The sequence below is a fragment of the Lycium barbarum genome, chromosome 9 (genome assembly GCF_019175385.1).
Source record: "Lycium barbarum isolate Lr01 chromosome 9, ASM1917538v2, whole genome shotgun sequence".
In the NCBI taxonomy this organism is placed as follows: Eukaryota; Viridiplantae; Streptophyta; class Magnoliopsida; order Solanales; family Solanaceae; genus Lycium; species Lycium barbarum.
In genome coordinates, this window is record NC_083345.1 from 38264742 (window position 1) to 38282611 (window position 17870).

The 17870-nt window shown below is 35.7% G+C and overlaps 1 protein-coding gene and 1 pseudogene across 5 annotated transcripts; one reads left to right on the forward strand and one right to left on the reverse strand.

The window, feature by feature from the left end:
• Positions 1–139: 139 nt before the first annotated feature.
• LOC132611347 (uncharacterized) lies at positions 140–9872 on the reverse strand. 5 transcript variants are annotated; one of them, XM_060325776.1, is made up of 6 exons: positions 8326–9862; positions 7998–8246; positions 6768–6977; positions 6574–6666; positions 5984–6322; positions 140–405 (listed from the first exon to the last, which is right to left on the reverse strand). In XM_060325776.1, the coding sequence occupies exons 2-5, from the start codon at positions 8070–8072 to the stop codon at positions 6005–6007; spliced, it is 696 nt and encodes a 231-aa protein (XP_060181759.1). In that variant the 5' UTR covers positions 8073–8246; positions 8326–9862; the 3' UTR covers positions 140–405; positions 5984–6004. The 5 variants fall into 5 exon arrangements, with proteins under 5 accessions (XP_060181759.1, XP_060181761.1, XP_060181762.1 ...); XM_060325778.1 differs by lacking the exon at positions 140–405 and adding an exon at positions 7085–7231 and having other exon boundaries at positions 5799–6322; positions 8326–9872; XM_060325777.1 differs by lacking the exon at positions 140–405 and having other exon boundaries at positions 5803–6322; positions 8326–8441; positions 9121–9862.
• On the forward strand, positions 2961–4226 carry LOC132610653 (pentatricopeptide repeat-containing protein At3g13150-like; annotated as a pseudogene).
• Positions 9873–17870: the final 7998 nt, after the last annotated feature.

Consider the following 17870-nt stretch of genomic DNA (forward strand, 5'->3'; position numbering starts at 1 on the left):
ATGTGTCACACCCCGACTTTACTAGGGTGTGATGGGCACCCGACCCCATATTTCGGAGCCGAGCGAACCCGCTGACTCTTATTACATGCATAATATCTTTGGACTCTTAAATCGAATAAGAATGAAATACATAGTAAGCTTTCAGAATCTTTCTTTTCCCTCGTACTCAAATCAAATGGAATCTGTAATCACATGGACTTTATAACATAACATAAGATGGCACATCGGCTGGTGGAGCCGTTTACAATACCGACACTCTATACCCACGACTCTGTCTGCAAAGTCTCTAACTTCGAACAAGACATCATAGCATAGTACTCTGACCCGGCAACACTCCAGAACAAATGGAGCTTGTCAACTCCGCTGGAACATCTTCTACAATAGCTTCTACTCATCTGGGTGTACCTGCGCGGCATGAAACGCAGCCCCCGAAGAAAGGGGGTCAGTACGAGCAATGTACTGAGTATGTAAGGCATGAATAGTAACATAGTAAGGGATATAAATATGAATAATAACAGAATGGAAATACAGAGCATATCATGAGGTAGATGGGGTAACCTGTACATATGAGTGCCTCTTAGGGCGGATGTCATGCATGCTTAGCTTTCTTTGAAAAACATTTCTTGTCCATATGTAGAAAATAGAACATATCATAGCGCCGAACCACGTCGGCTCCCCCACATATGTCCCGCGTCCGGGCATCCCGCGTCCGGGATGATAAGTTATGCCAACTGACCAGGTGGCAATGCGTCTATAGCACAACATATGTCCCTTTTCCCCATCATCCCCATATACATATACATATACATATATCATATAAGCAACATGCAGGAGAGCCCAAAGAAAGTCATGTATCTATCGGAGTGACGTAAGGTCGGTAACCTCCGATTATATTATGGAATAATCATCATGACTTTGTCTCACCTTGAAGGAACAATTATTATAAGGTGAGACTAGCAACGAATAGCAGCGTTAAGACTCGATGGGTACGTACATAAATCGACACATGAAGGCTCAGAAACAAGTTTCGGGTCAATCCGACTTAGTATAAGAAATTTATGAGCGTTTTAGGTACAGAACCTTCTACGAACGTTTCAGAAGCTATTTTTGGAAAATCAAAACAATAATCATATCAAGTACCTTTCGAGCATGAAATCATTCTTATCATAGTCATCATAGAAATATTCTCATCCTCGACATCATCAATGTCGTTGTAAGACATATCCATCATTATTGTCATAAAAGCTTATAATACCATAAACCTTTGTTTTGGAAAAATACGGACATGTTGGAAAACATTGACGGGTTATCGGAAAAGTAATCATTGCCTTGGGACCATAGACTTCTAACTTTTGAAGACAAGAAAGATATGGAAATATTTATAAATTCATAACATAGGAATCATGCCTTTGAAAGAAACGGACGAGCCTTAACATACCTGCTCCACGTCCTATTAGCTACGCTTAATTGTCCAAGCTCGCTATCGCTAGTCTACATTCAAGAAGATTGACACAATCATTAGACTCATCATCATATACTTGTCTTAATCCTTCAAATAAATTCACTTATGATCTGCCGAAATTTTGGCAGCATCTCCCCTGTAAATATACCATCCCCGAGAATCTAACTCGGCCCAAATCATTAATCAATAATCCGAGAATTCAACTCGGCCAAACTATCAACAATAATACCAACAATCGTGCCAACAACATCAACAATCAATTCAAGACGCATTCTAACATTAACAACCTTTGTCATACAATTCAACGACATTTCATTTTTTTATTCAATTCAATTCACATAACATTCAAAACGACTCAATCAACACACTACTTCACCCGACACCTTCCAAATTCAACAAGAACAATAACAACCTATTTCCTTCTTTCAAATTCAATCACCACAACCCAACTTACAATCTTCCGAACAAATGTCTCACTTCCAAGTTCATGAATTGTATTTACAACCTACACATCAACAATATCATTCATACAATATGAGAAACCATACTAATTATCACATTAACTTCTTCAACAATCCACAAACGACTTCCACTTCATTTCAAACCATGAAATCTTCATTTTACATCATAGAATCCACATCTATAACAATCAAAATACTAAATAAAATCAATTCACCATATCTACACAACACTACTATATTCGGCCACAACATCAACACATACATGTACCATGAATTCCATCCATTTCTACATACTTCAACATACATAAATCATCCATAACACAAGTAAAAGAGGATTGAACACATACCTTCCTTTCCATCCATCTTCTTTCTCGGCTAGGGGTTAAAATTGCACAAGGAATGGTTTGCTTGCTTCAACTACTACTCCGCGTTATAGAGGACCTTCCAATTGGTAGAAAAGCTAGAAGAAAATAATTCTTCATTGATCACTCCCCATGGCTCATGTTCGGCCACCATGGCCGAACACCCCCCCCCCCCCCCCCCCCCTCCCTTTTCTTTTTTTTTTCTTTCTCTCCAACTTCCTAAGTTAAAATTGATGAATAAAGTGGCCCTCTTATATATATATATATATATATATGACCCACACAAGGGTGGCCACATGTCCCCTTCTCTATTTTTCTTGAAGTTTCTTAAAAATAAACAAATATGCCAACTTGTCTTGCTAGGTAAGCTTAGTCCATATATATTTATAATTGGCCCCCATTTAATAAAATATGGCATGTGCCACACGGCCAACATGGCCCCTCCAAGAACCTTCTCGAATATTTTGTAAAATTCTCATTTTGCCCCTAGCCTTCCGCAATATTACCATGGGCCATTTTGTGAATTTTCCTTTTTACCCTTAACCTTTCTCAATATTTCCATACTAATAATATTCATAACCAACTTGTACATTAAAAAAAAAATTGGAAATGGTCTTGCCCTTAATTCACCACGACTACCTCGAAATATCCTAACGTACCAAATACGGGCTATAACATCATGAATTATTCATACACAAACTCATCCGAACAAAACAGTTCTCAGCTATTGAAGATGTCATCCAACACCAAAAAACTTACCCAGAAATTAAAAACGCGCGTTTCGTTGTACGATTCATTTCATTATATGGAAAAGCTGGTATGTTCGAGCATGCCCAGAAACTGTTCGACGAAATGCCTCAATTAAACTGTGAACGTACAGTCATGTCATTCATTGCTCTATTGGCAGCTTGTGTTAATTCGAAGAAATATGATAAGGTTAATGAGATTTTCAAGGAATTACGTAGGAAATTAGGTATCGAGCCTGATGTTTTTTCATATAATACGATGATTAAGGCGTTATGCGACATGGGTTCATTGGATTCTATTGTTTCGATAATGGATGAGATGGGAAAAAATGAAATTGACCCTGATGTTATTACTTTCAATGCGCTTTTAGATGGGTTTTACAAGAATAATGGGTTTTTTGAAGCTGAAAAAATATGGACTCGGATGGAAAAGATGAAAGTGATTCCGAATGTTAGGAGTTATGATTCGCAACTACGCTGATTGGTAGAGAATAATCAGGTTGTAGAAGCTGAGAAATTGTTTGAGGAGATGAAGAAAAGGGGAGTAAATCCTGATACTCATAGTCATAACGCGATGATTACAGGTTGTGCTAAAGATGGGAATTTGGATATCTGACATGAGGGGGGAAAAATAAGAGGGGAAATAAGTTGGCCACTGAGAGACCGACACGTGGCACGCCGTTATACTCAAGGGTATATTTGGCCGAAAGTATAACGGTAAGGGTATAATTGGCCCTAAAGTATAACGAAGGGCATGGATGAACTATTTTTCAAAGTTCAGGGGTAATTTTGGCCCTTTTCCGTTTTTTTTTTCCTTTAGAATTTAATGAAATAGCGCCATATAAAAAGAATCGTAGAGAGCAATATTTATGTGATTTTTTTGTAAAACTTATTTAACTAGTCTAACTAATAACTAAAAACAATACTATAAGAAAAAGGCTCAATAGCGAAGGGAAAACTGGTCCCTAAATGTTCATTTCCGGTCCCCTAAAGGTTAATAGCGACCAGCAAAAATATCGTCCCTATAGCCTCCGCCGCTAAAGGTCAATAAGGACGAGTTTGAGTTGCTGGTCGTTAAAACATTGCCGCGACCAGTTTAAAACCGGTCCTTAAAATGATTTTAGGGACCGTCTTTCCTGGTACCTAATTGAAGATTTTAGAGACGAAAAATGCTGGTCCTTAAACAGTTTAGCGACCAGTTTACACTGATCTTTAAATAGTTTGACAACTATCCTAACAACCAAATTTTCTGCTTCTAAATGGGTTTTAAGGACTAACAATCTAGTCCTTAAAGAAACAAGTCACAAGACCTAAATCACATTGAATTTGCAACTAGAAAATCTAGCAATTAGTGTACATATGATGCTGCTTTCATATATATATAAAACTAGTTGCAAAATATTATCGTCATCAGTTACTGGCACAGTACATCAATGATGTAATTTAGTCACATTATTTTGTACATAAACGCATAGCAAAAACCTATGTAGCTAATATCCCCAAGACTGTGATATAAAATTTTCCCGACATTCCTAGCAAAATGATAGTCAATCTATTGTCCTCAAAATTTTGCTTCTCGTGAACCTTAGTTTCCATATATAACCTATAAAAGTAATTAAAAAAATCCATTTTGATAACAACAAAAATCAACTGGAAAATTGGTTAAATAACAAGATAACATTTCAGCAGCATTTCTCCCTCACAAATAAGATTACAGCTATCAAACAATTTCAGCGTGCAACTATGATGTACTCCAAATTAGTACAAACTCTACATGTATAACAACTATTATCTATTTTATGTTGATTTTCCTACAAGCCAGTCATAACATGATAATGTTCTTCTAGCAGTTAATCTAATGAGAATTCACCTGCTTTCTATATGTTTGTGACACTTCAAGATGACAAGTAATCTATTTCAACTAATAGTTTAATCCATACTATTGTATCGGTGAGTGTATATTATATCTAGCTATAGAAACATGAGCAACTACATTACTAAATGCTTATTAACATAAAGTGACATCCTCTTTACTCCTAGATTCTCAAGTAAAAATAGAAGATATAAGTTCGATCCATTTGCCTCTATACATACATGGTTGTTAGTTAGACTAAGTCTTAGAGCTATTTTTACAAAAACACCATAAATATGACCTCGGACAGTGGTAAATTTGACGATTGCTAAAATTCAGGGCCAAGAATTGTGGTCAGTCTTTTGTTTTAAGTATCGTCTCTGTGTAACAAGATCCTCTTTAAACTCCAAAACTAGAAGAAACATGCAATTTTTGGCGATTTCTGTCGCTGAAGAAAAAAAATATAGCTTTCTTTTATTTTCTAAACCTTGCTGTAGAATATAGTCCACTCCTGATATACATTTTTCCTTGTGTCTCTTTTTCAGATGGAGGTAAATATTTAACTACTTAGTCTTGATTTCCTTGTGTTGAGAAACTTAAGCTTTTTTAAACTTCTTTATGAATCAAACTGCTTGGTTCTACTGTTATCTACAGATGACTTTATTATTGTTTTTCCTCTGCTTCACGATGGTACTTCAATCGTGAATCTCTCCAGAGATAATTTAGTCTTGCAGTCTCCATTACAAAGATTTCACCAAGTCATAAGTACTATAATCAGCTAGATTTCAGAATGTGTAGAGCAAATAAAAGTGAAGACATATCACATGTCTAAAATTCTCTGAACCCAGAAAGAACTGGGAAATTTATAGGAAAAAAAAAGCTACCAGTATTTAGACAGTTAGAGTACATGTCAACATTTCATTTCTTAACCTATTAATACATATTGCAAATTTGCAATGGCAGTTAACAGTTAGTTGCATAAGAAGGGCACATTATATTCATCTGGTCAAGACAGGGAGTATGCGTGTGCTTCAAAAATTGACCGAGCAAGCAAATATATTTTAAAGAACAATTAAAGTTTTGGGTATGTTATTACTAACTTGGTATCATTAAAGGAGTAGTCATTCTGCTGAGCATTCTGATGCAGTAGGCTGGAAATTGGAGTATTGAGCTAAAACCCACACTTTTAATTGCTTCATTTCTTTCATCTCATTTTCGAAGTTAGACAACTGATCTTCTAAAGATTGATTTTCCTCTCGAGTTGAACGTAGCTCAAAAAATAATTCAGCCTTTGAGGAAGTTCCACCTTTCAAATCTTTTGCCTTTACTCCACCCCCAAAGCCAAATACATGGCTATGATTTTGAGGTCCAAAGCATTTTTCTACAATTTCTATACTAAGAAGAGACGGTTCGGACTGCACCAATTCTTCAATTTGAGCCTACAAAGTATTAAGAGATTTTTTTTTTTCAGCACCCATGATAACTAAAAGTAAAGTACAAGTTCAATTAACCAAACACGCATGTTTCTCATTTATTTCAAAATCAACAAGTGTGTTATTCTTCTTGCGAGTCTCAAAGAAAATAGTTGCCAGATTTGGTGGATTGCCTTCTTTTCCGCCCTTTACATAAAAGCAAACATGTTAAATAATGCCTGTCAATGTTGAGAAGTAAATAGATTTAATGATAACACCTTTTGATAAATAATCTCTCTAATTGCCTTGCTACCAATATGATGAAGCATCTTCAACTTAGCTCTATTTGCTGCGTTCCTGTTGCTTCTTCCCTATATTTGAGTAATAACATAAAATTCAAATATTATAAATAAATTATCAATTAAAGATCGCACTATGGAATGAAATTACATAACTAGATATTATGTCAAACCTGAAAACCCTCTGTAGAAAAATGTTCCTTTACCAACCACCCCCATTTTTTCTTGTCGACCCTCTTCGGCATATTCTTAAGAGCCTCTTCGATTGGCTTACCCTTCACATACTTTGCATGCAATTTTCCTCTCCATTTGTTCCTTAACTCTTTCATCCATCTCAAAATATGATCGCGATGAATATCCATGTAATCACTCTCAAATTTATCCTGCAATAAATTGAACATAGGTTGACATCCAATATGCGATTAAAAGTGCCCATTTGGAGCAAAGGGAGTAATGCTCAACTTCTACAGAATACAATATCACAGCTTACAGAAGAAGTTAATAGTGTTTCATCCACTCTTCTTCCCATGGCCCAAAATAATGCTAGATCACATTCACTGGTCCAAGCACGGAATAACAGAAGGACGTCGGTAATGGTTTGTAAAGCCTTTCATGGGACTTATAACTTATTTACCTTCTGAAACACACAACAGAATATAAACAATAGGAATTATACAGGAGAACTGAACTGATGAGGTAGTTAAGATGACCTCAACAATGTCGTCCAAGCATTTTGGAAAGGCACCATCCAGTTCCCCTGCTTTAAAACTCTCACCTTTGTTTAGTTTAACAAAAATTCTTCCGAAAAAGGTGAGAACATGCAGAAGTGACAGGTCTCAGCTCAAGTCAACCAAATAGAAATTATGCCACTCAGAGATAACAAACTATTAACGGCAAGTGTCTATATAAGATACATACACTTAAGTTAAAAATCGAACCTAAAACTTCAAAAACTGAAATTGTCCAACAGAAAAGCAAGAAAAGAAGAGAATAAGTGCAAAATCAAAATGCATTTATCTAAAAATCAATAAGACTAAGACTTGTAGCATTTTTTTCTCCAAAGTTAAAAATGGCAGCAAAAATTTATGTATAAATGCACCAACTAAAGTTAAATGACTGTAATTCTCCACTAAATTCTGATAATAAGTGCTTCGAAAGTTGTCAGACAAAGAGCTAATAAAAGTGCTAGCATATGTGTAACTTACCAAGACATTGGTCAAACTATAACTAAGTTATATTGCCAACTGTTAGTACAATGAGAGATATGCTTCCAGCATCACTAAGTTATAATGCCAAATGTTAGTATATTAATGAACTTATTTAATAGGTACTAAGTTTCCACGAACACTAAAACCACACTTCACACGTGCTAAGTTGAAAAAAAACATATTCCATCCAGTTACCTTAACAGCTAGCCACATATGATTTAACTTTTCTTCCTTAATGTCATTCCACGGTGATACTCCCAACGGACACATATTACGGTCACGAACTATTTTTCCCAAGTGCCTCGAAAATAGATTGCTATTCTTTCCAACTGTTCGATTATTGTAAAGTGTCACTTTTAGCTTCTGTCCAACTTCAAGTGATGCAACTTCTTTGCACTTGTTACTTCCTCGAACCTTTTTTTACCTTTCCAGTAGTACATGAACCTACATTTGCATAGTTTAGATGTTAGAAAATATTGTACACATCATAAACTTGTGATCCAATAGATTTGATAAACCATACTTGTCTCAATTGTTTGGGTGGACAACATAACTTGATCAGTAGAAGGAGAAATTGGAGTATCACTTTGCATATGCTCTTCATCATGAACCAAAGGGTTTTATTTGTTGTTCGCAATCCTACATAGTAGAATTTGATCTTGTACTATTAGAAGGTCTTAACATACTTTTACTAGCATAATGAGCATTCTAATAGAATGATCCCTCCTCATTTTTAAACTCTTCAAAGGAGCACATAGACCTAAGCCCTCGTTTCTTCCCTAAAGCACTTGGTGCAGGAAATAGGATCTTTTGATAAGTGAGGCAAAAAAATAGGTTGAAACTAGGCAATCAAAGAGCACTAAAGCAGTTTGCTTGAAGCAAAACATAACAGTGAACAGGATAATTAAGAGGTTACTTAATAACTCTTCATGTGTAACAGAAAATTTATGGTCAATATAAACATTATAATCCAAAATTTAACCTCAACCAAAGAAAACACCCAAGAAAAAAAAAATACTCATGCCCATGTGACAACTCAGGAACCCAAATCATCAAATACAAGATCCTCAAACTTGACACTCAAAACATGTAATAAAACTAAAACTATATTCGAACTAACTGATTGTCCTTAAGTAGTAAAAAAAAAAAAGTTACTGAAATTTTTTAGGAACCAGCAAAACATCTAAAAATTCAATAATTCACGCCTGCTCCTTAAAAACTTTCATATTCAAATTGAAAATCTCTTTTTGCTCATCTCTGTTAGGATTTATAGTGAAATCAAGAATAAGAAAATAAGAAAAGATTTGAGAAACCATACTAGTTTCAACATTTTGGGTGGACTGCATAACTTGATCAGTAGAAGAAGAAAATGGAATATCAGTTTGCATATGCTCTTTCTCATGAACCAAAAGAATTTTATTAGTTGTTCACAACCCTTGAGCGACAGACATGGTAGAATCTAATATTGTATTGTTAGAAGGTCTTGTAATAGTTTGACTAGCATAATTATCATTCCGATGGAAGGATCCCTCCTCATTTTCAGACTCTTCAAAGGAACACATAGATCTAAGCCCTCGCCCTCGTCCCTTTCCTAGAGCATCTGGTGCAAGAAATCAAATCAGTAAAAACGTTAGCATTAAATTAAATTAAATTAAATTCTGAAAAATATTAGATTTTAGATATCTACTTGTTTCTACTTTTTGGATGTATTACAAAACTTCAGCAATAGATGAAAAAGATGGAATATTAGTTTGCATATGCCGTTTCTCAAGAGCCAAGGGATTTTTATTCGTTGTTCGTACTCCGTGAGTAGTAGACATTGTAGAATGTGATCTTGTATAGTTAGAAGGTGTTGGCATTGATCTTGTATGGTTAGAAGGTGTTGGCATACATTGACTAGCATAAGGAACACTCTTATGGAAGGATCCCACCTCATTTTCAGACACCCCCAAAGAGCACATAGATCTAAACCCTCGTTCTCGTCTCATAAATCTAAGCCCTAGTCCTCATCCCTTTGCTGTAGCGAGCACCTTCTAACATACATTTCATAGTCATATTTAAGTGGGCCACATGGCTAACTCACAATTATCATAATCTGTAAGAGACACGAGTTCAATAAATATATGCACGTCTATATAATAACCATTAATTATGCCCATAAGTACAAGCCGACAAGGCTGCCAAAAATGATATACAAAATATGGACCGATGGGGTTATAGAGCATCTAACTATACACATCTATCCACGAGCCTCTACATGAAGTAAATAACATCATAAAGACGGGAGAGGACTCCTCCATGCCCATATATGTACACAAAAGAAATGGAACGAACTGAACTGAAGCTCCGAAACAAATGGAACGCTTCTGTACAATCGCTGATGAAGCAGGGTAGGGGTCTGGTCCGTCTCGCTGTTTACCTGCGGACATGAACGCAACATCCAAAAACAAAAGGACGTTAGTATGAATAGTGTACCGAGTATGTAAGGCATGACTAATAAAAAGGAAAGTATGAAGACAACATAAAATAAATAGATCAATCTGTACCTCTGAATGCCTCCTAAGGCAGACGTCATGCACGCTTAGCTTTTAAAAAAACATTTTCATACATACATATATATAGTATCCTGCCCGGCCATTTAGGCTCGGTGTTATGATCATCATCCCACGTCCGGGGTAACACCATAACGTACCCATTGTAGTGGTGTACACATCTACGCGACGTACCCGGCCGACTATAGCGCGGCTCGGTGTGAGAAAATAGTTATTTCTACTATATTAGAAGCACCGGTTGGTGCTCCTTTAGTCGTCCGTTGTGGACCCCCCACCCCCATGTCCCCCCATATTAAACAGGCCCATAAAAAAAAAAATTGGGCCCCATATTAAACAGGCCCATAAAAAAAACAATTTGTAAAAAAAATAAAAAATTGTGGGCCCCATATTAAACACCATCCAGTATTAAAAAAAGAAAAGAAAAAAAGTGAAACCCATCACATTCAAACTCACGGGAAAAAAAAGTGGACCTCATATTAACAAAATCAAGCAATATTGGAAAAAAAAAGTGAATCCCATATTTAAAAAACAAACAATGTTAAAAAAAATGTGGGCCCCATATTAAACACCATGCGTATTTGTAGCAAACACTAATATAATAAAGTTTTAAATACGGAGCACAAACTACAATGTTATATTAATTGTGTTTTGAACATAGTATCCCATATTTTACTACTATATTAGAAGCACCGGTTGGTGCTCCTTTTTCGTCGTCCGTTGTGGACCCCCCCCCCCCCCCTAAAAAAAAAAATTTGGGCCCCATATTAAACAGGCCCATAAAAAAAACAATTTGTAACAAAAACAAATTGTGGGACCCATATTAAACACTATCCAGTATTAAAAAAAAAAAAGTGAAACCCACCACATCCAAACTCACGGGAAAAAAAAGTGGACCCCATATTAACAAAATCAAGTAATATTGAAAAAAAAAAGTGAATCCCATATTTAAAAAACAAACAATGTTAAAAAACAATGTGGGCCCCATATTAAACACCATGCGTATAAAAAAAAGGAAGAAAAAAAAGTGGAACTTACCACATCCAAACTCACGGGAAAAAAAAAGTAGACCCCATATTAACAGAATCAAGCAATATTAAAAAAAATGTGAATCCCATATTAATAAAACAAACAATGTTAAAAAAACAAATCATAAAAAAAAATATATCAAATGGAGATCAAATAATGAATAAGGTAAATTAGTCAAATTATAATTCTAATCGACGTTTTCTTAAAAAACCATCCAAAAGACAACATGACAAGTAAAATGAGCTAAACCGAGAATATTTACCAAAAATTAAAAAATAGTATTTCTTCGTTTAAATAGAAAATAAATTTAGAAAATCAGTTTCTACTTTGCTTCGTTTTAAACATGTAAAATTAATTTAATAATTTGAATTAGAATTATCTAAATCAAAATTTGATAAAAAAATATTAAGTATTTTACACCTTTAAAATTAATCAAATTAAAATTGAAAGTATCAACTGATGCTTAAATATTGCTATTATTTTATCTCAAAGAGAGGAAAATAGTTTCCTTTTAAACAAGTCTTCTCTTTTAAAAAGTATTAATAAATTTTCGTAGCAAACACGAATAAAATAAAGTTCTAGATACGGAGCACAAACTACAATGTATATTAATCGTATTTTGAACATAGTATATATATATATATATATATATATATATATATATATATATTATCATTATCTAAACACAACTGCATATACATAGATACACTATAATCCGAAGTGTTGGGCCCGTGCGCACCACGGGCATAGGCCATCTAGTATATATATAAAGCATGCATGAGAGCCCAAATAAAACGTTACAACTCAATCGGAGTGACGTAAGGTCGGTAAACCTCCGATTGCCATTATGGAATCATCACCATCGCTATATCTCACCTTGAAGGAATAACTACCATAATATGAGATCAACAACAATGAATAAAATCAATAATCACATGATAAAGATCAATAATTATGGGACAATTATCAACTATATCATATGAACCTCAAGAATCATAAGCTTTAGCATTTCTAGAAATAGAGTCATCATTGAGGACATTCGTATGTATGTTCGTATCGAAATGATCATGTCATAAGAAAGAAAGGGTTAGCCTTAACATACCTTTCGTCTCCTTAACTAATTAACGTTCTCCTCCCAAGCTCGCAAATCTACATTCAAAAGGATTCATACTAAGGTTAAGTCTTGAAAACACTCTTAAGTTCAAACTAGAGTAATTAGCGAGCTAGCGGAATTTGGGCAGCACTTCCCCTATTTTATCAACTTCCATCAAATTCCAAAACAACTCCCAAATAATAATAACAATACCAATAATACCATAGTCAAGGAATTATATTCAAATTAATCTTTAATCAATCCAAAATCCCCTTTCAAATTCAACTCATAGCCATCAACTTCAATTCAATACTTTGTGACTTCTCTACTATGATTCTTTCCTCTCCAAGACTTGCTAAGCCTTTAAATCAACTCAATCATATAAATAAGATGAAGAACATACCCTATAATAAAATAACTTCACCTCACTCTACATCTTCCAAGACCAAGTTCATCACAATATTGGGTAGGAGAAAGACTAATCTTCTTTCATGGATTATCTTGGGGTTTTGATGTTTGATCTTCTCTTTTGATGGTGTGGAAGGTTTTGGAATGTTAGCGAACCTTCAAGAACTCTCTAATAATGTGGGGAGAGAAGTGTAGAAAGTGAATGTGAAAAAAAATGGGATCTTTTGGAACTTAAAAAGGGCTGAAAACCGCCCCACCGCCCCGTGTTGTGTGGAGTATACGATACCACATACTCAATATGCGGCCGCATACTCCCTCCACAACATCGAGGTGGTGCTAGGAAGTAGGCTCAGCCAAAATGGAAAGTTTGCGGCCAGTATGCTGCACCTCAAACTTAGTTTGCGGCCGCATACTGCCCTAGAATTCCAATTTTCGCGAAAATGCGTTCTTTTCGATTCGTTTGACCTCCAATCCTTATGGAACCTTCTTGACACTTCTATAAAACTTAATTTACCATATAAGGAGACCTATAACTCCATCTCAAGGTAATGCTAAGCAATTTATAGCTCAAATGATTTGAAATCTTCCCAAAAGCATAACACCAATTCTAACCTTCAACGAACTTAGTTCCGCCTTCATTTAACTCCGAAACCTTAAGGTACATACTTAAAACTATTAGATACCCTCCTTAACCTTTCAAGGGCTAAATTTATACTTTGGGCTTACATTAGTTTACTTATATTGCAAATGATGCAAAATTTTGCAAGGCGTAACATCCTTCCCCTCTTAAGAACATTCGTCCTCGAATGTTAGACCTTTTTGGGATCCTACAAAAATTTCGGTAGAGTTTTCCCGGTAACTATACCACTACCATCCTGTCACAGCAACCCAAAATATACAACGCCTCGCAGGGCCACAACAATGATAACAATAATGGCCTCACACGATCAAGAAATCACAAAAAGAAAGCACTACGCACCTGAAGACAATGGTGTCTCTGTCTGAACCTCCTCTGGGAGTGGAAACAAGTGGGGATACCTGGACCTCATATCTTCTTCAGCTTCCCAAGTCATTTCTTCCTTATTACTGTTTCTCCAGAGAACTTTGACTGAAGCTACATCCTTAGTCCTCAATCTCCAAACCTGTCTATCTAGAATAGCAATGGGAACTTCTTCGTAAGTTAATAGTTTGGTAACTTGAACATCATTTACGGGTACAACTCTGGAACTCTAAATCTAAAGGTAAATCTAACTCATAGGCTACCTGGCCCACTCTGTGAATAATCCTGTAAGGCCCAATATATCGAGGACTAAGCTTACCCTTTTTGCCAAATCTCATGATGCCCTTCATAGGTGATACCTTCAAGAATACCCAATCGTCAACTTAGAACTCTAAGTCTCGTCGACGATTGTCTGCATAAGACTTCTGATGACTCTGGGCTGTCAACAATCGGTCCTGAATAAGATTGACCTTCTCCACCGCTTGCTGGGTCAATTCTGGCCCTACTAACTTAGTCTCCCCTACTTCAAACCATCCAATTGTGCTCGTATAAAGCCTCATACAAGGCCATTACTGGAATAATAACTGTTGTTATAAGCGAACTCAATAAGCGGTAAGTGATCATCTCAACTACCTCAAAAATCTAACACATATGCCTGTAGCATATCCTTGAGAGTCTAAATGGTACGCTCATCTTGTCTATCAGTCTGGGATGAAATGTTGTGCTAAGACTCACCTGAGTGCCCAAACCCTCTTGGAAGGACTTCCAGAAGTTAGTCGTAAACTGCGCAGCCTTGTCGGAGATAATGGATACTGAAACACCATGGAGTCGTACTATCTCCTTGATATAAAGCTTTGCATAATCTTTAGCTGAGTACGTAGTCTTGATAGGCAGAAAATGAGTTGATTTTGTAAGTCCATCCACAATTACCCATATGGAATCATGCTTATGCTGAGAACGAGGCAAGCCTATAGTGAAATCCATATTAATTACTTCCCATTTCCAAGTTAGAATATCAATAGCTTGCAACAATCCACCGGGCTTCTAATGCTCGACCTTTACCTGCTAACAGTTAGGACATTGAGCTACGAACTCTGCTATGTCTTTCTTCATTCCGTCCTACCAATAAACTGACTTAATATCATGATACATCTTTGTCGCTCCCGGATGAACAGAATAACGGGAACAGTGGGCTTCCCCTAAAATCTGGCGATGTCACCCTGCAACATTAGGAACATATAATTTGCCTCGATATCTGAGAACTCCATCTGCACAAATCTCAAATGGTAACTTTTTCTTCTGAGGGAATGCATCTCTATAATGAACTAACATTGGATCTTCATATTGGCATTCTTTCACCTCAACTACTAAAGACAAAACAGGTGAATCCTGAATAGTAACTCTCGTATTGCCCGAGTCCAATAATCGAACTCCTAGGCTAGTTAACTGTTGAAGCTTACGAGCTAACTCCCTCTTCTCTGCCTGAACATCACATAAGCTGCCCGTGGATCTACAGCTAAGGGCATCGGCTATGACGTCCGCCTTCCCCGGATGATACAAGATGCTAACATCATAATCTTTCAATAGCTCCAACCATCAACTTTGCCGCAAATTCAACTCCTTCTACTTGAAAATATACTGGAGACTCTTATGGTCTGTATAAATATCAACATGAATGCCATACAAATAGTGTCTCCATATCTTCAATGCATGAATTACCGCAGCTAACTCGAGATCATGGGTTGGATAGTTCTGCTCATGTTTCATCAACTGTCTTGAAGCATAAGTAATAAATTATCCGAGCTGCATCAATACACAACCTAATCCAACACCTGAAGCATCACAATAGATAACATAGCCTTCCAATCCTTCTGGAAGTGTCAGAACCGGGGCCGAAGTCAATCTGTTCTTCAACTCCTGAAAATTGTGCTCACAAGCATCCGTCCAGTGAAATTTAGCTAATTTCTGAGTCAACTTTATCAGTAGTGCAGAAATAGAAGAAAATCCTTCTACAAATCTTCTGTAATTACATGCCAAACCCAGAAAACTACGAACTTCAGTAGGTGTTGTAGGTATTGGCCAAGTCTTCACAGCTTCAATCTTCTGGTATCCACCTGAATACCATCAACTGAAAAATGTGCCCCAAAAAAGTTACAGAATTCAACCAGAACTCACATTTAGAGAACTTCGCATATAACTCCCAGGCCTGAAGGACTCTAAGGACATCAGGTAAGTGATTTGCATGCTCTGCCTCGTGTCGTACCCCATTTTAACCGGGTTAATTTAGAGTACAACATATTGGTGATTCCTATTTATTTTGTTTTAAGGAGTCGCCACCTAATTAATTTAACGGTGAATTAGGACACCTAAATGTTAACTAAGGTAAAGTTAAAACTAAACCTATATTAATAGTCTGCTTAACCAATGTGATTCTAGGTAAGAGTTCTATATTATCCTAAAGGGAAGGGGTTAGGCATCCTTTAGAATCCGTTAACTACGGTTATCCGACCAAACTTAGGTTAATTAATTCAGATTAAATATAATGCTTAAATCTTAAGAAAAATAGGTTGTAAATGTTATTGAGGTTTTAAAGGAAAACATAATGATGCTATTTAAACTGACTTGAAGAAATACATAGTAGTCCACTTAAAAATAAAACTTATAAATGTTGTTAAGCTTAAAATAATAATTTTTATTGTAAAAATGAGACTTGCAAAATATAATGATTTGTATATATATAGAAGCTTTTAAGAGAAAACCTAGCCAATTTAACTTGGAATAAAATGACATTATATCAGTATAATAGTGTAGGAAGTCTAGACTTGTTTTAAAAATAGAATGCAAAGATGATGAATTTCTTTCTCTTTTTTACTGATTTATTTAATTATGCTCGGCTAAAAATAGAAGTGATTGATTCAAACTTGAAGAGTTATTTATAAAATATACTTGAGTTTATACTTGCATATTAATGACGTTTTGAAATGTTTAGGATAAAAATATGATTCCCTTTTACTTTAAAATATATAGTCATGCCATTTTGCAATTCAATTATTCCAGTGAAAAATAAACATTATAAGCATTATAAATGATTTTAACGCAAAATAAAACAAGAATGAAACCTATAGAATTAATTATTGGTTTACTACCCATTATTAAGATTAAACCCCGCTAACTTCACTAAGATTCATCTAAATTAACAAGTGTTAGTCATGCAATACAAATTAAATGCATAAAAAAAAAGTAGATATAGTTTAAATGGGCTCAGCCCATTTAGGACTGCTGCAATCGAGAATGGATTCAGCCCATTTTGGGGCTGTTTGCGATCTGCAGCTGTTATTGGGCCTCGGCCCAGTTTTTTTTTTTTTTTTTTTTTTGCAGGTGGGCTGACTCGAGAGGAAGATTTCGTTGAGGGCTTTTAGCCCAACACCGAGTGCGGAAGAAGAACGAGTCCCTCGGACTCGTATGCGGTGGTCATGCATAAAATGAAAGGAAAAGGATTAGTATGCAATCAATAGATAAGGCTAAGTAGATATAATGTAAATTCGAATGGGCACATCAATAGCAAACAGAAGGTTGCAACGGAAAAGAAAAATCAATCTGACATCTAACCACTATGTTACAAAGATTTATGCTTTTATTGGGACATAATTACCGTAATATAGAACCAAAAAATATATTGAAATCTATACTAGCTGATAATTTGATATCCCATGCGGTGAAGAGCACATGCATGAACCAGCAAAAAAAAACAAATCACAGGAGGACAGAAAAACAATCCATTACATGCATATGGAAGCAAAAGGCAGCTGTAATCTCATACAGGGCGATTCCAGTTCAGTAGATCGCATCCGACAGAGTTACAAAATACTCAAAAGAATGATGAATAGACTAATAGAAATATAATTTTTTTTTGAAAGCTGGTAAGTTGCAACACACTAATAGAAATACTTAGTTCCTCACTAGCTCTGCTCGCCACAAGAACGAAACGT